At 33.1% G+C, this 23,367-nt stretch overlaps 1 protein-coding gene across 1 annotated transcript; it reads right to left on the bottom strand.

The window, feature by feature from the left end:
* Positions 1-2,843: 2,843 nt before the first annotated feature.
* On the bottom strand, positions 2,844-5,280 carry LOC149218876 (heavy metal-associated isoprenylated plant protein 7-like). The gene is made up of 5 exons (XM_089382498.1): positions 4,968-5,280; positions 4,695-4,848; positions 4,008-4,201; positions 3,831-3,918; positions 2,844-3,536 (listed from the first exon to the last, which is right to left on the bottom strand). The coding sequence occupies exons 1-5, from the start codon at positions 4,974-4,976 to the stop codon at positions 3,022-3,024; spliced, it is 960 nt and encodes a 319-aa protein (XP_089238624.1). The 5' UTR covers positions 4,977-5,280; the 3' UTR covers positions 2,844-3,021.
* Between the last annotated feature and the right edge of the window lie 18,087 nt (positions 5,281-23,367).

Below are 23,367 nucleotides of genomic sequence, written 5' to 3'. Positions count from 1 at the left end.
ATAGTCATTAACATTAATTATACAAACTAAAATTTAAAAAACTATTTAAAAATAATCATTTCACATTTTTGTAAAAATCTCTATAACTTTTATTCATTTAACATTATGTAAATTATTATGAAATCTTTAGTTATATTCCTTAATTAGATGTGAGTGATTACAGGGATATCAATTCTTAAAAAAACACAAAAACCTAAAACATTAAAATATATTATTTCAAAATATATATATATATATATATATATTATTTCAAAAACTTTAAAATATATGGTTTCAAATAAAATAAGATGGAAAAATTACCAATTACAATAAACACCTCCCAACCACGTTGAACTACATTACAATCAACACAATACAGTGTAAATATTACTCAACCTCCCAACCACGGTTGAATTACATTGCAATCAACACAATACAGTGTAAATATTACTCAATTTGAGACTAATTACATTAAAATCTCTAATTAATGAGTAAACCACAACCCAACCACCTGCGCAATATTATATGATATCTACCCACTATTGGATCACAATCGACCCAACATAATAGATCACACTTATCAATGAATATAGAACTAATTAGAGTAAAATCCCCCACACATAGCGAGACCATAACGATCCACCTACCCACTAGTGGTGGAACACAACCCAACCACCTACATCGAAATCAAAACCTAAGAGAGATAATGCTTCAACGGACATAACACATCCCCGTGGCTCCTCTGGGTATGATGGTATGCTTTCTATGCATACATCAAATGATAAAAATAGAGATCCTTCTAAAATCCCTCATCACATGATAAATATAGAGACAATACCTCACTGGGAAAAAAATATGGAGACCACACCTTATAATACTATTCCCCTTCTAAAATCCCACATGACCGCCATACCTTATAATACTATTCCTCTTCTAAGATCCCTAGGAATCTTCACATGCACCAAACCCCATACCTATAAGAGTGCCCACATGACGTCCCTACCACATGCACCCAATGTGCGAGTGTGGAGAAAGAAAAGGCAAGCAAAAGTCTCCACCTGCTGGAACTGTGGGGCAGGGTACACGTCATCTGGCGGCAATTACACGTTGGTTGGGACCCACTCTAGATTTTCCACCTCGATTGTGATGGTGACACAACGCCACCCCATGACCCCACTCGGTAGTTTCACTTATCCACGTGAAGGAGATTACCGTGCACTATCGGTTGTCCACCCTTTTCCTAACAAACCGAAAACACAGTCCAGACAACCGTCCCCGAGATTTTGCCAACCCAAAATATTCCGTCTCTGCATTGTTTTTAATCACAGTCAGACTGAAAACCCATGAAAGCAACTCATCAAATTTTGTGCAGTGAATAAAGTAAAGACCAAATTAGCAGAGTGCTTTCTGAATATTAAATCAGAGTTGTTTTTAGTGCGATTTTTTGGAGATTCGGTAACGGAATCCGGCGGAAAAATTTGAGGTTAAATCTTGATTTGTATTATTTAAAATGGTTTTTTAACTGCATATTTGGATTCAGCGCTCTGAAAAACCCCTGGGATGCTTTGATTATGCAGAAATTAGCTATCAAACTTGCGATTTCAATAAATTGCTGCCAGATTTTGACCGGAAAAACACACGGAAAAGCTTCCAAAAAATCTCTTTAGAGACAACTCCTATTAAATCTGTATAACAACCATTAACAGCACAGTCATGCATGGCTGGTTGGTTCTGCTTTTCTCCTAATCAAATTGATTATTGGGTTGTAGGTTCTGCTTTTTTCTTAAAACAATTGATTATTGATTTTTTTAATATTTTTGAAATTGACATATATATATTTTTTTATGTGCATTCACAAAAAAATTTATGACTTCTCAATAGCAAAGGTGAATTGAGCTAATCTCCATGGCTCAGGTAGATCCACCCGGACCCAAGATTGTTGAGAGAATTGAACCCGTGATCTCTGATTATTGGGTGGTCGGTTATGCTTTTCTCTTAAATCAATTGATTATCCATTTTTTATTGTGATATTTTGTTAATTGATTTTTTTAATCTTTTTGAAATGGACATAATATTTTTCTGTGTGGTTCACAGAAAAAACCCATGACTTTTCAATAGCAAAGGCCATTTGAGCTAATCCTCATGGCTCAGGGAGATCGGAGCTCGTTTTTTAGGGTGTTGAGAGAATTGAACCCGTGATCTCTAAGTATTGGGTGGTCAGTTATGCTTTTCTCTTAAATCAATTGATTATTGATTTTTTTATTCTGATATTTTGTTAATTGACTTTTTTAATCTTTTTGAAATGGACATACATATTTTTCCTATGTGGTTCAGAGAAAAAACTTGTGACTTTTTAATAGAAAAGGCCAATTGAGCTAATCCTCATGGCTCAGGTAAAACGGAGCTCATTTTTTAAATTAGCATGTATATATGAATGATTAAATTGATAATGTTTGTTGAGTTAACCCTCACAGATGATTTTTTAAATTAGCATATATATATATATATGAATGAATGAGTAAATTGATAATATTTGTTGAACTAACCCGCACTGAATAGGCAGATCTACCTAGACCCAAGGGTATCCAGAAAATTGAACCCAGGATCTCTCAATAGCTAAAGTACTTTAACAACTGAGACTACCATTTAAACTAGCCCTCAGAATTCATTTTTAAAATTAACATAAATATATATGATTAAATTAATAATATTGGTATAAAAATTACCAATTTTAATAATAAATTACATATATTTTAAACATTCACCTACTTTCTATATATGAAATTTCAAATTAAAATAATTACTCATAATATTATACATAATCATAATATTTAAATCTTAAAAAAGTACTCTACCAACCCAAATAAAAAAGGAATGAAACTAGAAATCAAATTCCTCAAAAACCTAATCATTCTAAAAATTACATTTATCAGCTAATAATTTGATTTGTACATACATAGGATATGCTGTTTCAACTGCAAGAATTTTGAGCTTGCTTATCATCTTGGACATTAATCTGTTTTTATTTTTTCGGGAGGGCCACTACATAATGGAACATGCATTTGGATTTTCATCACTGAATAGCTGTGGCGGATGAACATGTTCAATAACATATCTTGGATAAGACACTTCATATTTCTTTCCTTCAAGCATCACAGCTTCAGTAGCATCTATTTTCCCTGCTTCTTCTTTCACAGCAGCAGGAGGTTCAGATTCCTTCTTGTCCTCCCCATCCTTTTTCACCTCTGCTTCATTCTTTTGATCCCCATCTTTTTTCTCACCCTTACCATCATCTGCTTTTGCTTCCTCTTTCTTCTCTTCTCCTCCATTTTTATCATCCTTCTTTTCACCTTCAGCTGGCTTAACTTCATCTTTGTTCTCTGAGGCCACCTCTGGTTTACCCTCAGAATCCTGGGCTTTACCTTCTGTTGCTATAGATTGAATCTCTACTCTTTTCCCGGTTCTCCTGTACAGATGCTCAGCCAGCTTCTTGGGGTCCACAGTTCCTTTGACAGTCACCTTTTGGCTTTTGAAATCAGGATCTACAGTCTGCACACCTGCAAACCACACAGCAGCCATTAATTAATTAGTTACACAGAGTATCTCAATGCAGCCATGGACACGCAGCAATAAAGTTAACAATAACATCAGACAAATGTGGAAGAGAATTTGCTAAAATTAAACCCTGAAACTAATAATACATAGAGACAAACCCAAAAAAAAATACCCCAGATCTGAATATTCCTGGCCGTTGCTGCAGCCTTTCATATCTAAAGTTTTCTTGGTATAACCGATCTCTTATTTCAATAATGGGTTCAATGAATTTCATCATTGTAGAACCACGATCATACCTTTCAGTTTTAAAATATTCTTCTTCACCGTCTGAGCACAGCCTTCACAGTGCATGCTAACATTCAGCACAACTGTCACCACAACTGGCTGCCAATACACACAGCTAAATTTCAGATCTCTGTAAATATATCAAACAAACTACTGCTATGGAGGCACTGGGTTTTATAAAAACAAACCTCTGGTTTATCCTTCTTTTCTTCTGTTTTAATCTTCTCCTTCTCCTCTGTTTTGTTGGGCAGTACCAATGGAGATACGAGCTCAGTTTTCCTTCCAGACTTCCTCTGCACTGTCTCACGTAATTTCAGAGGATCCACATTTCCCTTCACAGTCACCTTGTTGAGCTGCATATCGACCTCAAGTTGTTCCACTCCTGCATGTTTATATATACATCACATATACCTGAATTGATCAGAGGATAGCAAAGTTCTATAACCAAATCCACATATACCTGAATTGCTGAGAGTATAGCAAAGGGTTATAACCAAATCTAGATATCATGAACTCAAAATGTATTCTAAAGATCAGAAGGTCTGGAATACATGAAATCAGATTCTATAACATAGCAGAACTACATAAATGAAAGACCACAAAAACCAAAGTGCATGAAATGTGTGTTTGATTTAGGCCGATCTGCCTAACACTTACTACCCATCTTTATGTATTCTAATCTATGATGAGATGGGACTATTCAAAAAAATATTGTACATTCTGATCCTTGATGATGAGTGGAGTGGAGACATTTTAAAAAAATATTACACAATTTCAATCCAAAAATACAATAAAGAAAACTGTGGAAATCTTCACACTCAAACTTACTACTAAACAAACTCAGTTAAGGATTAACTTCGAGGACATTGTTATACCTTTAAAGCTCTTGATGGCCTTCCTGACCCCACGGGCACAACCTGCACAGTGCATGTCAACCTTCAAAACAACAGGTTCAGGCTTAGCTTCAGCCTCAGACTGCTTCTCATCAACTTTCTTTTCAGAAGCAGCACCATTTTCCTCTTTCTTCTCCTGCAAATATTGGCATCAAAGCAAAAGATGATACAAATATAGAAAAATAAAAATATTCAACCAAAACCAGGCAGCCATGAAAACAATATGAAACTAAATGCAGAAGGCAGACATTTTACCTCCCCCATTGCTGCTGCAGCAGTCTCTCTTTGCAGATCGCTGAACTTGTAGGTCCAGACACCAACAACCAACGTATCCCAAACCCAAGGCTAAATGGTTATATATCCATTAAATGGCAGGATATCTTGATCCTTAAGCCATTCAGTGAGCCAAGAGTTCCAGTTTGGTTCCCTTAAAAAGAGGAAACTACCCGTTCTATCTAAATCTTAGACCCATACATCACTTCTCTGAATCAGTTTGGGTAATTCTTCCTCACGACGTATTTCTTATTACTATTTTGTGAAGAGGGAGTAATGTTGAGGTTGAATGTAATTATAAGCACCAGAGAGTGCCATAGATAGTGAGATGCAATTTTTTATTCTAGTCCATATTAATATCCACGTGTGACCAAACTATGGGGAGGTAAGAATATATTTTCCATCTGATTTGATCCGATTTAATTTAAGACTAATGTTAATGTTCATTCTTGGGAAAAAATACTAATTTTCATGAACGTGTAACCTCGTGGATGATGAACACTTGCAATGGGTTAATGTAGCCATTAAAGTGAAGAAGGTACAGCGGATTAATGTTGCTATTAAAGCGAAGAAGATTCCTGAAGAAGATGATGTAAAATAAGGAATATTAAAATATTTTAAAGAAAAATAGACATATTTTTAATATTATATTAATATGATAAAGACTGGTTTGGAATATATATATATATATATATATATATATATATTTTTTTTTTTTTTTAAATTAAGAATAGAATTTTTTTTTATATTAAAGAAAGAAAATTTAAAATTTTTTTATATTAGGTTAATATTGAAATGAAGGGGAGGGAGTTTGAGAAGTTTTTTTTACATTATGTTAATATAAATTAAGAATAGAAAATTTAAAATATTTTTTAAATTAAGTTAATATTGATATGAAGAGGAAGAAGCTAGAAAAGAATATATATATATATATATATATATATATAAATATAATTAAATTTAATATTAATATCAATATTAATCTAAAAAATATTTAAATTTAAAATAAATTATTAAAATAAATAAAAAATTTAATTTTCAATAATGTTAGGTTAAAGATAATAATTAATAATAATAAATTTAATTTAAAAATATAATTTTTGGTAACAAAATAATTTATGACATCATTTTTTTGGGTAAATTTTTTAACCAAAGTATATTTTGTATATGTTTTCTAATTTTTTTTTTTATCGTTCATATTTGGGACATTCTAAAACTTTATCAAACAAATTTAGATATAAAATTTCTCAACCATAAATAAACAAATTTAAATATAAAATTTCACAATCATAAATAAAAATAGTAATTACAAATTTTATCATAAAGATATTTCATTGTAACTAAATAGCCTTAATGTCACATAAATAATGGTCTCAAATAAAGGATGTGTATTTTGACACTTATGATGTTAATTTTTTGGGGGGGAGAATAGCATCATAAACTCAAGTCTTTCAATTCAAAGCCATCATCTAAATCGACAAAGCTTGTGATGTTAGTAAAACTATTGTAGCAAGATAAATTATTACATAAGTACTAAGCACAAACCAAAGAGGATGACAAAAATCCCATTTCTCTCATTACAAGTCAGAGATAATAACTACAATTTCAAATATATAGATATACCATTGATTATTGAAAGATGTTATATTATCACAATTACAAGTCACTAAAATTGCTTGGAATTGCATTCGAAAAATTCCAAAGCCAACTTTTGGATAGAAAACAATGTTGGTATTGGAAGTACTAGTGACTATTACATCAAAAAAATAATAACCATAAGAAATCAAACCACTTGAAGTTTGCATCCTATTCATTCCAATGTAAACCAACTTTCATATAGTTGGCAATGTCAATGGCTAGAATCTTATTAGAGGATGTTATCAAATAAATAAGATAACAACCATAAGTTGGTGAAACTATGTAGGCATGTATCCTAGGTACCCCAAACCCAATCCAACTTTCAAAGAGTACTAGATGAGGATATGATTACATCAATCCACAACATTATTACATTAATCTATAATGTTATTTGAAACTCATTAGACAAGGATATGATTACATCAACCTACAACACTATTACATCAACTTAATAATAACAAGCATCCAGACCTACTTGGAAGTTTGTGTCCTAAGCAACCTATATCGACCAATTTTTAAATATTAGTCAACAATGTTAGACTCGAAATACCAGAGGATGTTATCACATCAATGAAGATAACAACCATAAGCAAATTAAACTAATTATGTTCCCATCTTCAATACCCCATAACCAAATCAAGCTTTCAAATAACAAAGAAATGGTAGTATTGGAGGATGTGATCACATTAACTTGGGGGCTTCTAACTTAAACGATGTCATAAAATCAACTAGACAACAACAACATCATTAAATAGTTAATGGTATTAGCATTGAAGAATCATAGGACGATATATCTTCGAGACTTGTGTATTAAACCTAACTTATAAATAGCTTATAATATCATATACATACCAACTACAAGTCAAAGAAGACTTACAAAGAATGACACTAAGATCAATGGATAGAGTTAATATTTAAGCAAAAGATAATGTTTCAGCATCAATCCACAAACTTGCATTGGACCAAAGTTAGCTTCCAAGTTGTCAATTTTTTTGATATAATGAAAAATTTATACAAATCTTCATATATATCTAAGATAATTCATAATATATCCACGTATTAATCATATTTAAAAACAATTTAATCATTTTTTAAAATAAGTTGAAACTTAACTCTCTTTTTTTTTAAGTTTCAGAAAATGAAGAAATAACACATAAAGTATTAAACCAATCCATATACATTTATTTGATATGAATGCAAAGTTTGTGATTGTGATATATATAGAGAATCTTGAAAATAGATAAAGCAAATATAAATTAATTTTATAACTTATAATTTCAAAATTAAAGGCAATACACCTTATCCTATTCTCATAGAAGCAAACCTTGGATCCATTGAGTGGGAAACCATGATTATATACTAAATGTACAAAAACAAATTAAACAATAGGAGCAACAAGAGACTCCAAAAAATTGCTTCTCACCCTAGCCAATACCACTAGCGACTTAAGCAGGGATGGCATGAAGATGTCAATTCTTGGCTAAATCATTGGGGAAACATGAAGATGTCATTTTGTAGAATATCGATAATATTAAAAATATTATTACATCTAAATTTAAAGACAATTAATAATGCAATAAAGATGTAGAAGATAAAAACAAAGGTAAGATACAAGGAAGTGATCAACCCTAATTTAGAAGTTCAAAAGTATCTCTGAGTTCTGACTAATGCAAAGAATAAAATTATTGTTGCTAAAATATGAACCAACACCCATGAGCTACATAGAAAACTAGGCATTGTATAATTCCAAAAACACCATGGGATGCAAGAATCTATCTTCTTTATGATACTAAGAGGATTGGAGATGAAAGATACTTTCTTCTAAAGTGCTTTGTATATGCTTAAATTATATCGTAATTTCAAAATATTTGTCAAAATATTGACCTTCTTAAATCTCTTAGGTCATCAAATCTATATTGATCTTGGAATGCTTTTCTTAATGTTTTTTGAGCACATAAACAAGATTTTATAAAAATATAAGCAACATATTATCTTTCTTAAGATCTAATTAAATCAATTTTGATCTCAATAAACATTAATCATCATCATCATAAAAACATGAAGCAGAGTCTTCTCCAAATATTTTTAAAAATATATGTAATTTAGTCTCTCTTAGAAAACATTAGAAAGTAAACAAATAAATTTAAAAAAATCTTAAACTTTTCGTTTAAATAAAATAATAATGTTTTGTTGTAAATAAAATTTAATAAAATTATAAAAATATTAATTTAATTTTACTGTCATAGTCCTTTTATTTGTAGCTTGCTAATGAGATTTAATATTAAATAGAGAAAAACTATGCATATACTAAATTGTTGGTTTGCCACTTGGGAAACTAGACCGATAGTAGAAAAATAACATCTTGGTATTGGTCTTGATAATTTGAGATAAATAATTAGTCCAGATATTAACCTAAAGGACTATGTCTATAAGTTAATCCTCCTTTGATATAACTTAGAGGAACATGGGAGGTAGGTTATTGTTGCCTCTAAAGTGAGAAAACAAAAAAAGTAGCCACCATATCATGAAATTCAAATAGAAATAGTAATAACATCGATGGAAACCTGTTGATGGACATCCCTATACTCTGCAAATCTATATCAATTGTATGATTGGGCAGAAGCTAGACTTTGTGATCAACCTATTTAACCCAAAACTACATGGCATCTAAGTAAAGCACGATCTCATTATATGCTTCTGTTTTTTCCACCAAAACCTTACCCACTATGGTTTTGACTTTCCAATAGAGATCCATGGTTTTGTGGTACTTTGTTTCTATGCTTCTCGAGGTATTTGTATTGGGGACCCATGGATGAATTATTGTGTCTACTCATTCCATATGTGCATTTTCCTTAGATAGCTCCATCTCAACCCAAACCTTAGGTGGTGTTTGAGCCGCAAAGACCTCCACAAGCTCCTCTTCTCATTGCTAAGCTTGAGTGATAAGATGTATCTATTTGCTTTTGTGTCCTTTGCAATTGGGGTCTCCTTTGGACATACTAACACATTATGGAAGTAACATACAATAGAGGCACAAAAATAAACAAGAGACACACATAACAACTAGTCTCACCAATAATAACCAAACTAAATGGAACAAAAAAAAACCCATATAGACTAGCTAACTCACATGTCCGCAAACCTAGACATGCGACCATGAAAAAAGCTATAAAATTCTAGATTAGCCATGATAGTCCCAAGAGAAACAACCAAAGAGAAGACCAATGGTTACCTTGATGTTGCTAAGAAGGCTCGATTCATTCACATCATAAAGTCGTGCAATGGCTTTGTTGATGGATAGAGACATCTAATCTTTGCAACCCATCAAATCACATCATATTCATTTCCAAGTTGGGTCTCTAAAACTTCTAGAATAGCCTCTATACTAAGGAAGTTTCCAATGCACTAGGAGTAATAATGGAATCAACTCCCAAATCTTTCAAACTCACCACCATTGTACCTTGCATGCTATAGAAAAAATGAGAACTTGCCAAGTGTGCTCACAAATCTAGATAGGAGGAGAATCTCATAAATTACAAATTGTAAAACATATCACATTCCCATCACTCCATCCAAAAGAATTTTAATGTCACAGTTAAGCTAAATATCAATGATCATGTTTTTATAGAACAATAAATTTTCTCTATCTTTTTATGGAAAAATACATTTCCTCTCTTTATAATAATCGAATCAGTAAATTATTTTTAAAATCATTTTCCTTAAAATATTTGTTATATTTATTGCTCAAAAAACATTTAAATTATATATATATATATATAATTAATAATTTTTATTGGAATGATAATTTTAAATTAATAATTGTAATTTTTGAATTAAAAAATAACATTTTCAAATATTATCATTGTGTCAAGAGGCACTGTCTAGCCCAATATAGTAGAGATATTGTAATGTATTGTGTAACATTTTTATTAAGTCAAGATACATAAAAATAAATAAACAAATAAATTAAATTAAATAAAAATATTAATGTAACGTGAACATTTTAATTCCCCGGATGCGGGTGGCTGCTTGACATTCAATGGCACGCCACATGACAGCCATGGGCTGCCACGTGATGAAGCTCCTCCATTAAATGTTATACGCCGCCAGTACCCCTCGTCTGAAGCGGCCTCTGAGCAGTCTTAATGGAGCAAAGGGAGGGAATTACTATCCTGCGGAAGGCATTCATGGCTGGTCATTTCATAGGTTATGGAGAACGGTTTAAGAATGAGGAAGGCCTGGAGAAGGGCGCTCATTTTGGTAATAGGAATTTGCAGTGTGGTGAGAGTCTGTGTGAAGAGCAGGAGGTGGAGAGTTGGGCCGCGTTCCAATTCTCACTTGCGTTCCTCGTATCAGTCTTTAGCCTATATAAGAGTTGCTTGGTCCCAAACTGGGAAGCGTTTGCTGTGGGGAAGGCGCAGCTCCATAGCTAGTTCTCGTCGGCTGGGGAAAGGAACCAAAGTTTGGTGGCTGTCATGTTGCGGGAGAGAATGCCCTGTCGGAGAGGGACCTGGCGTGGAGAATCCTCTCGACCTCCAGCTGCTGACATTCACCATCACTGTTGTTGTTGTTATTGCCACCGGAGGATGGGAGCCACCCCTATCCAGCCCAGTCAAGTCATGGAAGTGGGCAGCTCAAACGGAGGGAAGCACAAGTTACCTGCATTTGGTTTTGTTATATTTACTTTGGGTAGTTCTGAGGATAATCCAGGCATCAACGCCCATATCTCTGTGCTGTTCACCCGAGCTGAGGAGGAGAACGCAGAGGGATCATCTTTGGTCCTGGCGGAAGACAATGCTGTGCAGAGCAAAGGCAAACGCCCAATGGGGGAGCAGTCTACTGAAGAGGAGGGCTCAGCAAGCAATCGAGGGCAGCTCCCAGTGGAGGAGGCAGCGAATGAGGAGAGCAATTCTGGGTCGGACCGCTCTCAATACACTCCCCAATCTCGAGCTACCGAGCAGCCGGAACATGTGCCTTCTTCGTCAGCCATGGAAGAAGAGCCAGAGGTATAGCCCTGGCGGGGGGTTCTGTGTCAGGCCGTGGGGTAAGAACAATTGCAACTTCCTGGGTCACAATGTTGTCTATGTTTTGTTTCCGTCAAGTTTTGTATGCGGTCTCGTTCACGGCAGTGGGGATTTAACTTTCTGTTGGGTGCAAATCCTTGGTAATTGCCTGGTTCTTGGTTTGTTCATGTTTTGGTCTTCAGGTTCCACTGTAGGTTGGGGAGTAGGTTTGTTTGGAAAGGTCCCTGCGCGGGCAGTTATGGAGTCACTATGGAAACTGTCAGTTTTTTGTGTTTTGATCTCTCTGGTAGCAAGGCCCTGCGCGGCGAATGTGCTTGTTTGAAAAGGCCACCCATGAGCCGTTGTAGGCCTTGGGTCAATAGTCTCTCAGATTGTAAAGTTATATGTACATATTAATAGAACAGTAGTTAATCTTGCCGAGCAAAAAAAAAAACGTGAACATTTTAATTGGGTTAAAAAAATAAAATGAAAATAACCCTAAAAAAATAAAAAAATGACCTATGTTATTGATCCATGGTATTGAGAATCCAAGGTATTGACCCATGGTATTCATGTGGAATATAGCTTATTTAAAGGGGGAAATTAAACCAACCTAGATCCATCTAAGAGGGATCAAATATCTTAAAATACAAACCTCTTTAACATTAAAAGAGATTTAATCTAATCTCAACCCTTATTAGATTTAAATTTAAAATATATCTAAACTATATATATATATATATATATATATATATTTTTTTTTTTTTTTTTTTTTAAATTTTATTTTATTTTTTAATTTTTTAATTTTTTATTTAATTTTTTTTTTCAGAGGGAAAATCAACATATGGCCGAGGCCAGCAGATATTTACAACATATGGCCGAAGCCAGCAGATGTTTACAACATATGGCCGAAGCCAGCAGAATTTCAAAATTTTTACGGCATAGCCGTCACAAATCGTTCAAAGGCCGAAGCCAGCAGATAATCAAAGCGCGGGGTCCACAACCACCGCCGCAGGAATCGATCGCGGCTGGGGGGGCGAAAGCCATCCGCCCCAACCGTCTTAACATGCACGTCATGGCGTATCTAAACTAGTTATAATCCAATTAAATTATATATTATAAACCTTAGGATTTTACAAATTTAAAATAATTTCTACATAAATATTATTAAAATATCATTTCTCACATTTATATTTTAAATAATTAAAAAACCATTTTATATAATATATTTAAACCATATCATAAACTTTATCTAAAATTAAACTAAGCATATTAGGTCCAAATTTGCTAAATGAGGAAATGAATTTGAGGTTTTCCTTTGTAAATGTATTTCTTCCCTTCAAGTTTGGAAAGTGAAGCCATTTTTTTTCAGGTTAATTTATCATTTACCTCCCATCAAATTTCAAGCCTACTTAATGTCATATTCAAAAGTTAACTTGACAATATACCATATTCAAAAGTTAACTTGACAATATACCATATAAAGACTTGGGCGGATTGATAACAAACATTCATTAAATATTAAAGTTGGTGTACGATCGATTGAAAGTAACTCGACCTTTTTCATCCTTATCCTCTTCACCCACCCTTGTGCTATCTCAATTCATTTCCACATGTGTAATATACTTTTCAGTTTTGATAAAGTATTACCCATTGAATTTTAGAATTTTAACCTTATATGTTCTAGAATTTTCGGACTTGTTTATAGAATACAAAATAGATTAATTTTTCGGTGCAAGAATTTTGAGTTATTTTTGATTGATGTAACCAAAGTTAGAGGAAGTGGATATTATTTTTATACGGGTTTACAATTGTATAAATAAATGAAAATATTGGAATCTTAAAAAGAGGGGAACAAAGTTTCCTTTAATAAAGGAAAATATGAAATAAAATATAAAAAATATAAGTGTTAATAAATTTAAGTTTACATACCATACACATGAAGTGTTTTAGATAGTATCGGGATTAAGCATATGTAAGAAACAAAATTTTTTGGAATTAGTATTTTGCATAGTTGCATGGTTTGAGGATGACTATCTGTTCATAGATGGGAAACCAGATGCTCTCCCTGAATGTTATGATAATAGTTGTAACTACAAAACCAAACATAAACTGAAAAAGAGTAACATAGGGTGAAGGAACGTTGCTTGATTCCTTGAAGCAAACAAGGTCAGGCTGAGAATTAGCTTAAGGGATTGTCTCGATCTTCTTCCAACCATGGAGGTCTTCCCCACACGATTTTTGTTCCGTTGAAGCTAGTGTTTTCCTTCTACTACGAATTCATGTCTTCTTGCTTTTCTTTTTCTACAACCTTGTTGCTAGTAGCCTATTCCCTTCCCATGCTTCTTAGAGGCTCAAGTATTTTAGTGTTATTCTCCATCTTATGTTCTGGCCCAAGCCTCTTAGGATTGGGCGGTTTTTCACCATGAGAAACTGAGTTCGGAGGACTCAAAGAAGAAGGATATGGGCTTTCCAAGGAGTTGGAGGGTGCAAGAGGAAAGGGAGGAGGAGGGAATTGAATTCCCATGGAATAGACCAAGACATGCAGAGCATCTTGCGCTTGAAGAAGATGAAAATATAGGTCCACAATGCGACCTTCCACCAGCCACAAAACCTCTTCCTGGTCACGCAGATGTCAACCAAGCAAGTCCTTGAGTGCCTAATGATCATCCCATATATTTCTAGTCTTTTCCGCTTCCAAATCCGTTATCATACTTTGAATGTGCCCAGGAAGATCCTCATCAAACGGCTTAGTTCCGGGACCATGCCAGGGAGGAGGATGTTGATGGGTCTTGCCACTTCCCCCATGCCTGGAATGACCACACTCTCAAACCATGGTTGTCGATGTGAGTTCTCTCTACTAGAATTTCCTTGTGGAGTCGTGAATTGTCGGCTTATGGCATCGTGAGTTAACAATGTGAATAACAAACCATAATAGAACTAGCATTGTAATGTGAAGTATTGCATCCCAAGTCTGCATTGAATGCTTGTTCATTCTCATCTAGCCACCCTAGCTCATGTAGTGGATGGAGCCGATGGTCATGGTAGGCAAGGAATGCCACCATCCACCAATCATTAATGCCTGAAGGTTAGCTGTCATGAAGCCTTGTAATCCCTTCAGTCTCCACCTGTACACTTGTATTTGGGAAATAACAAAGAAAATTTATTCTACAAAACAGTGATAATATTAAAAAATATTATTACATTTGAATTTAAGTAAAATTTGTGATGTAATAAGAAAATAAAATATAAAAGAAAATTCAGATATTGTATGGAAATAATCAAATATAATTAAAAGATTAGAAGTTTTTATTTCATTTCATTTCATTTTTATTTTTATTATCATAAAACTAAAAATTAACATTACTAAAATATGAATAAATACATGAGCTTTATAGTGAAATTAGGCATTGGACAATTTCCAAAATGCAGGGACTCAAAAAAATCTATCATATTTGTGATTTTCAAGGACTTGAAGATGAAACACACTCTCTCTTAAAGACTACTGCATATAGCCAATTTAAATCATAGTTTCAAAATATTTATGACAATATCAACCTTTCTAACCTTTCAACTCACCAAAATTATGGTATAGAATACTTCTTTTCCTATCTTTCAAATACATAGATGCAATTTTAAATAAATCCAAATAATTCCTAAATATGATTTTAATACATATTAACCATGAAAAATTGCTCCACTTAAAATAAAAAATATAAAATTTCACCACTATTATTATTATTTTGTAGCTAGAAGAATAGACAATTTGCCAATATCGTACTTGTGTGATATGGGATCAAAATGTAGCAAGTTAAAAAAATCTATCATATTTATGATTTCTAGAGGGTTGAAGATGAAACATATTTTCTCTTAAAATGTACTTCATATAACTAAATTAAATGAGAGTTTCAAAATATTTATGACAATATCAACATTCTTTCTCTTTTAAGTCGCCCAAATTATGGTAATTTAAGAATGTTTTTTTTCATGTTTTTCAAACACATAGATACAATTTTTAAAGAAATCCAAATAATCATTAAATATGATTTCAGTAGATATTAACTACGAAAAATTACTCCACTTATAAATAAAAAAATATGAGATTTCATATATTTTTTGGTATCTAGAGGAATAGATAACTAAATGATCTCTTACTTGCATTAAACTGCTACCACTATAACCTCAAATTTCCTAAATATGCCCTATTCACATGAGAATAAGAAAAAGATAATATTTTTTTTTCATAACCATCCCTAATTAAACTCTCCTTAAAAGTTAAAATTCTGCAAAATATTATTTAAAAATTCTTGAACAAATAAATAAAAATTGTGAGCACACAATTTTGGGATTCATATCATTTAACACTCAAAAGTTTTGTATCTATTTGAATGGTTTGTGTGTGGTTTTATTAGGCTCTGGTTTTATAATAATTTAAAGGGATTGTCATGATGATTATTTATAATTTACATGATCAATCATAACTATAATGATGTCACACTGTGATATGATTGGTGTAAATAGTTTAAGTCATAATTATAATAATCTTTCCTAATAAAATTCACAAATGTATTAATTAATTATTATTTTAATAATTTGTAAAAATAAATTTATTATTATTTTTATATTATATAAATAAAACAAAAAAAAATTAACATATATTTACAACCTATTTATTTTTAAGGTTAATAATTAAATTATTAAGTATCTTTTATTTTTAATTTAAATGGAAGAATATAAGCTCCACATACTGATCCGGGAAGATCCATGTGATTCACTTGGGAAAGTGCGATATTCTATCACCGACATGGAAAAGGAAAAGGAAAGGGAAAACAGAAAGAGATCATTATTATCACAAAGGTCCATCATGGGGTTTATAATAATAAAACATAGTGTCATATTTCAAAGGTATATATGTACGAAACATGTTTTATTGTTAGTATTTCTCAACGATAAAACTCTGTAACTTCCATGGTATGGTACTTAGTTTTCTGATTTCTAGAATCATGTCCAATTTTTATGAATTATCAAGTGTTAGTGCCAAACATTTAGTACCACATTTACGTTTGTGATGTACGAATGTAAATAGACTAGTCAGATTTACAAGACATTTAGTCAAACATTGAGCATGTTTTACACAAATGCATGTGGCAAGTTTATGTTTACGAGATTGCAAAAGGTGTGCATTCAAAATAGATGTTCACATATCATTTCTTAACTTTGTTTAAATTAATAATTTGGAGATTGTGTAAAATTATAAGGTGTTATGTGTGGTTTGTGTCATCATAAAAGTTTAAATGGTTTAGATGTATTGTATTTATAGGCATCGCATATGATTAATATAAATTTATATAAATTATATAAATTATGAATTTTGGTATGAACATCATTTTTAGGTTTCTTGATAATGTGTATATACAGAGAGAGGTGGTGAAGAGTTAGATGTATGTATAAATAAATTAAGATTTTAAATTTGTTAGTATGTGGATGAAGAGTTAGATGTATGTATTAATGAAATTAAGATTTTAAAATTTCTATGAGACTTTTTAATCATTATAACTAATAATAATTATACAGATTTCATGAAATGTACTTTAAAATATCAAATATTGTAAAGTGAAAGTAATAAAAGAAATGCACGAAAGAAAATGAATAAAAGTATCTCTCAAAAGAAAAAGAGGAAATGGACTATTGTTGTAAATCAAAGTACAAGCATCAAAGGAAATACCATCAAATAAATGAAAAAAATGTTATAGGCATTAAAAGAAAACAAAATGGTAGCATTCTAATATATGAATAGAGGGGATTCAACCTCCATTATAACTTTGGAGCAGGGCCAAACGATTAAACAAACAATTGTGTAAATCCCTCGAGAGAGAATGCTAATTACAACAGGAAATTCAACTTGAAATATCTATATTAATTTATTAAAAATTATTAAAATTAAAATTAATTTATTAAAAGTAAAATCTATTTTAGTATCTAGATAATTATATGATTTTAAAATTATTAAAATTATTAAAATTAAAATTAATTTATTAAAATTAAAATTAATTTATTAAAATTAAAATCAATAAATAAAAGTAAAATTAAAAATTAAAATTAAAATTAGGTTTCATTATTTTTCCAGCCGACCTGTGCTTTACCTCTATCATTCTGCCCTCATAAGTATATATTCCCTCCATCTGGCTCTTCTTTTTATCATCTTTCTCTTCATCTTTCTCTTTTCCCTGATGATGGATCCCATTTGGGATTCGAAACGTTGGTGTAAAAACTCCATTACTGTGGGTTCTCCGATCAGAAATTCAAATAACACAAACCACAGATCTCTGAAATCCAATATCTATATTATTTACATATTCAAATTCTATTGTTCCCAATGGAGGGAAAACTCAAATCTACATTGTTCTAGCCAACTTATGAGATCTCCTGCACTCTCTGTAAATACAAAAATGTCCTTGCATCCCCCCGAAGATGAATTTTGGGAAAACCTTTACTTTTTCTTGTAAGGTGAATATTATAATTACTAGAAAACTAGAGATTACATCATAAAACTAATAATCAATTTCATTCTTTGTCTAGGGATTCCTAACCTTAACCAAAAAAGAATCCTCCTAAGAGAGGGTTGAGATACTGTTAATTTCTTTAAATCTAGTTACAAATTTTATGTCATAACAAATAATCATAGATATGAAATAAACAATGCTTTATAATCTGAGTTGTAACAATAAATATTCTTGGCTTTCAACCAAGTAAACAATAGAAGAAAACATACTCGAAACAAATCACATGGAATCACATGTAACAAAAAATAACACAAATATACCCTAGAAATGCTAGTGTGGGGAAAAATAGCAAATGTTTGGCTTCTTATTCATCTTTAGGAGAAATATTTTTCTGATTGCACTTACACAAGAATTTTCTTTGGTAAATACCCATCAAAAGATATCAACTCTCTTTCTCTCTCTCATCTCTTGTACAACCCACATGCATGGACTAGTATAAATCTTCTACATACAAAGAAACTCAACCTCTCAACCAAAGAGAAAACTTGGCCTCTCTACTATTCTCACTCTAGGTAGATCAATCTAACTTTTTCTCACTCTTGCTACCAAATAATGCACTCCATTGAATCCCAACCCATGCCAAATCGAATGTGTATCTCCTTTGGCTTGAACCTACTACTAAAAAGATCAAACCTTAATCTCAAGCAAAATCCCTAATCTCAATAGTTGAGATTAGATATTACCTTACTAAGATCAACAACTATGATTTGATTTGTCATTGACTTATCTTCCCTTTTTATAAAAAAGGTACTTGACAATTAAAAATTGTCGTCTAAAGTCTTGACTTAAGAAATTCATTAATAAGCTATTGTAGGAGATAATTAAGGTGACCCATTGCTTGTCATGGAATTTTACCCATGTAGAATCAACTTCCATGCTACAATATCAACACTCCCTCTTAGCAATGAAAGTGTTTTGCACAACACCCAACTTATCCCTAAAGAATACAAATTTTCCCTTCCTCAAGGCTTTCGTTAAGATGTAAGCTACATGCTCATTTATGGGAATGTACAACAACTTTAATATCCCCTTCTGGACATAATATTTAGTGAAATGGTTCTTGATCTCAATATGCTTCAACGTTTCATGGAATATTGGATTCTCGGAGAGTTTAATACAACTTTTATTATCACAGTGAATGACATTTGGATCCAGTTCCTAATAAAAAAATCCAACAAGGAGTTTCCAAATCTAATTAGCCTCGCATGTCACCATATTGTTAGCCATGTATTCAACCTCTGTAAAATTCAATGCCGCTAACATTTGTTTCCCGTTGTACCAAAATATTTCACCTGATCCCAAACTAAAACTACAACCAAAAGTGCTCTTCCTGTTAGTTGTATTGCTTACCCAATGCTCATCGGTTTATCCCTCCATATTCACTCCATCTTGTTGAGTGTACCTCATCCCATACTCAATTTTTCCTTATATATATCTTAGAACATGCTTCATAGCTACCCAGTGCACTCACTTAGGCTTTTTCATAAACCAAGTGAGTGTGTTCACTATAAAACAAATGTTTGGCATGGTGTTGACCATATACATGAGAGATCCAATCAAATGTTTATACAAGGTAGGGTCCATTTCCTCTTATATGAAAGTATCATTCTTCTTATAGTTTTTCATAAGTGGCGTAGAGATGGGTCTGCAATTCTCCATTCTAAAATTCATCGATATTTTAATTGTGTATTTCCCTTTCCCAACTCTTCTGTAAGATCCTACTTGCAATGTGAAATGAGCTCCTTAAACCCTGTGAGAAACAGGTCATAAACATATAACATCAATATGAGAGACTCACCCTTCACTTGAACATAATATAGGTTTAGGTATTTGTCACTCTTAGTGAATCCTACACTCTACAAATAACTTTCAATCCATGCATACCAACTCGGGAAACCTTCTTGAGCCCATATAATACTCTCTTCAACATGCACAAATGGGAATCCCTCCCATGCACCTCAAAATCCTCTAGCTACTCTATGAAAATCTCTTCCTCAATAATACCCTTAGGGAAGACCATCTTCACATCCATATTGTGAATCCTCCAACCCATATATGTTGCTATAGAAATGATACCCTTGATGGATGAGTATCTAGCTATAGAAGTGAAAGTCTTATTATCATAATAAAAGTCTTCCTTCTGCAAAAATCTCTTAGCCACAAGATGAGATTTGAACTTCTCTATGCTGCAATACACATCATGCTTGATCTTATACACCCATATGATTCTAGTCACTAAATTATCCATTGGTCATTTCAAAACCTCCCATACATGATTCTTCATGATGGAAGAATATTCATTCACCATAACATCCATCCACACCTAATGTGTGAACGCCTCCTGAAAGATGACAGGTTCAAACTTAATTAGTTCTCTCATCAACACCATATACCCAGAATAGTGTTGAGGAGATCTGCTTTTGATTGACTGAATATCTTAAAGAAATGTACTATTGAGCCTCTGTTAATGTCTTCTCTACCCACTTGACTCGCTTCCTCCTTGTTCCCTAAGTCTGAGTCTGGGTGTGAGGAACCCCTTGTTCCTCATCCCGATCTTTCTACTTAGACTGTTGTCTCTTCTCACTAACCTATGTGACTTTAGTTATAGAAATCTGCATTGACTCAACCTTTGATGCTTGATCCTCTTGAACCTTAACTATAGAAGAACTCATGCTGTCAAACTTCTAAGGAGCGCTCTCTTTTTCAAACTTAACATCCCTACACACTACTATATTCCTAAGAGCATGAATGTAAACAAGATAGGATTTTTAAGTCTCATTATACCCCAAAAGGATACCTTTCTCTAAAGTAGCCTCCAACTTGGTCATTTTATCCTTTGGAACATGGAGAAACAAAAAGCACCTAAAGATGTGAATGTGTCCCAAATCTAGTTTCTTCCATGTAAACGCCTCATCTTGTGTAAATTTTCAAAACACTTTGCATGGGATTCTATTATGCAAGTATATGGAGATGTTGCAAGCCTCTTCCCATAGAAACAAATGTATATCCTAGCCATGGATCATGGCTTTGGCTACTCCAACTATAGCCTTGTTTTTCCATTTTGCAACCCCATTTTGATGAGAGTTGTATGAAACCCTGAACTCCTTTTTGATAACTTCCTGAGAATAGAAGTCCTTGAGGTAATTCAAGATGTACATGCCTCCATTACCTGACCTCAATATCTTGATATCCCTCCCTGTTTGAATCTCAACTAGAGGCTTGAACTCCTTGAATTTACTAAAGATCTCATCCTTAATTTCATGAAATAGATGTAGGTCTTCTTGGAGAAGTCATCAATGAAGGTCACATAATATTGGTACCTAATAAAGGATACCATTGGCATGGGCTCACACACATATGAGTGTACTAGATTCAAAATCCCTTTGTACCCAATGTCAATGCTTGAAAAACTGGTCTTGGTATATTTACCTAGTGTTCAACCCTTGCCCACCTCATGTTGCTTGACCTTTAGTTTTGACAACCCTCCCACTATCTCCTTCAGCACATTAGGTTCTCCATGATGAAGGTGATCCATCCTCCTATTCCATAATTCTCCCAACCCTTTGATGTAGCTTACTAATGCATGTGTTGGCTCAAAGTATAATCGAAACAAGTTGCCCTTCTTGACCCCTATTACTTTTGCTATATTAGAGTTTTTGGATCTAATATATAATTTACCCTCCTCAAATGTCATAATGTAACCCTTCTCCTCTAAGGTAGCAACTGAGATTAGGTTCCTTGTCACACTCGAAACATAACACACATCCTCGACCACCAAGGCTTTGCCAGACTCCCTCTAAAACTTGATTATGCCAGTACTAGTTGTATGGTACTTGGAATTGTATCCATGTTCTATGTATAAATCCAACTCCTCCTTCAAACTAGTGAAATACTCTTTAACTCCCATCATGTGGCATCAAGCCCCACTATCAATGTACCACATAGTGGTGGCACCTGAAATCGAGATACATGTATGAGAAAAAACTCATTCTCGAACTGTGCTACAAACTCATCGACCTTTGTGGTAACAATGACCTACTTCTTCTTCTTTCTCTTCTTCTTATTCAGGAATTGGATAGTGTAGAGACCTATATTATGGAATGAAATACATTTAAGCTTGATTGGATCCCTCTTCTTCTCACCCTTGGAAGAGGACCCCTCGCTTGGCCCTTTCTTAGCCTTCTACTTACCCTTGCTCACCAAATCCAAGTTATCCTCTTCTTTGAATCTTTTCCTCTGATCTATTCGTTGACCACTTTCTCAGATATCTTCTTGGAAAAAATCATCCCAAAGTCTTTCTCAACCGAGTAGGTGATCTTGACCCATAACACACTTAACAAAGGCCTCCCAATGCTTTGAAAATACATTCAAGGTTATACACACCAGCTCCTCCTCAACAATCATCTCTCCATTAGTGACCAATTCATTGTTGACATGTGCCAGCCTTGATAAATAATGTAACACACTCCCTGCATTACTGTCATTGACTCGACCTCAATAACCTTGTCATGGAAATGGGGTCATAAAATTCCACTTTTTTCAAATACATTAAAACTAGAAACATACAACACCATAACGTTCGTCTCGTTGAGACCTTTCTAGTGATATAAATTTTTCCCTGATCTAAATTACGGATCAAAAGATATGTACATTTAAATATAGATCCATTAAAATTGCCACATCAATAGTGGCCGTTACATGTCACCCATGTGGCATCTTACTGTAAGGGCTTTTTTTTGTCTTGCTTTTACTAGGAAATCCCTCATGCTTTTGTTTAGTTTGAATGGTTATCGTTGTGGCTTTGTGCATTCTTGGATACAATAAAGTATTTATTATTTGCCATGATTCCCTTGTTTTAATGAGATTTAAGCATTAAAAGCATCATTAATAATAGTTTGTGTGTTTGCAGGTTTAAACTTAGTTGATTAACTTTTTACGCATATGCCAAAAGGCTTTGATCCTGGACTCACCTCATTATACTATGCATCAGATTCCTGTAACAATTAGGATTTCTACACTCATGAGGATTATTGCGCCAGTTTATTAGAAGACTGTTTGGTTCCTGCACCATGCATCAAGTTCATGCACGAGAGTCAAAGAATGCATATACTACTTTAATTAGTCAAATTTGGAGGCCATTACTTACCTGGCAGTTTGAATATCAGTACGAGGATATTT

The sequence above is a fragment of the Pinus tabuliformis genome, chromosome Q, assembly GCF_031772625.1.
Source record: "Pinus tabuliformis cultivar Carrire ecotype Pingquan chromosome Q, CPIR1, whole genome shotgun sequence".
Lineage (NCBI taxonomy): Eukaryota > Viridiplantae > Streptophyta > Pinopsida > Pinales > Pinaceae > Pinus > Pinus tabuliformis.
Note: the sequence above shows the minus strand (reverse complement) of the source record. Positions and strands in the feature narration are given on the sequence as shown.

Bases quoted from the DNA above. Each gene is read 5' to 3' on its own strand.
- LOC149218876 (XM_089382498.1), bottom strand. The intron at 4,202-4,694 runs GTATAACAATGT...ATAAACATGCAG, and splicing joins GGCCATCAAGAGCTTTAAAG to GAGTGGAACAACTTGAGGTC. The intron at 3,919-4,007 runs GTTTGTTTTTAT...GTGTATTGGCAG, and splicing joins AAAAGAAGGATAAACCAGAG to CCAGTTGTGGTGACAGTTGT.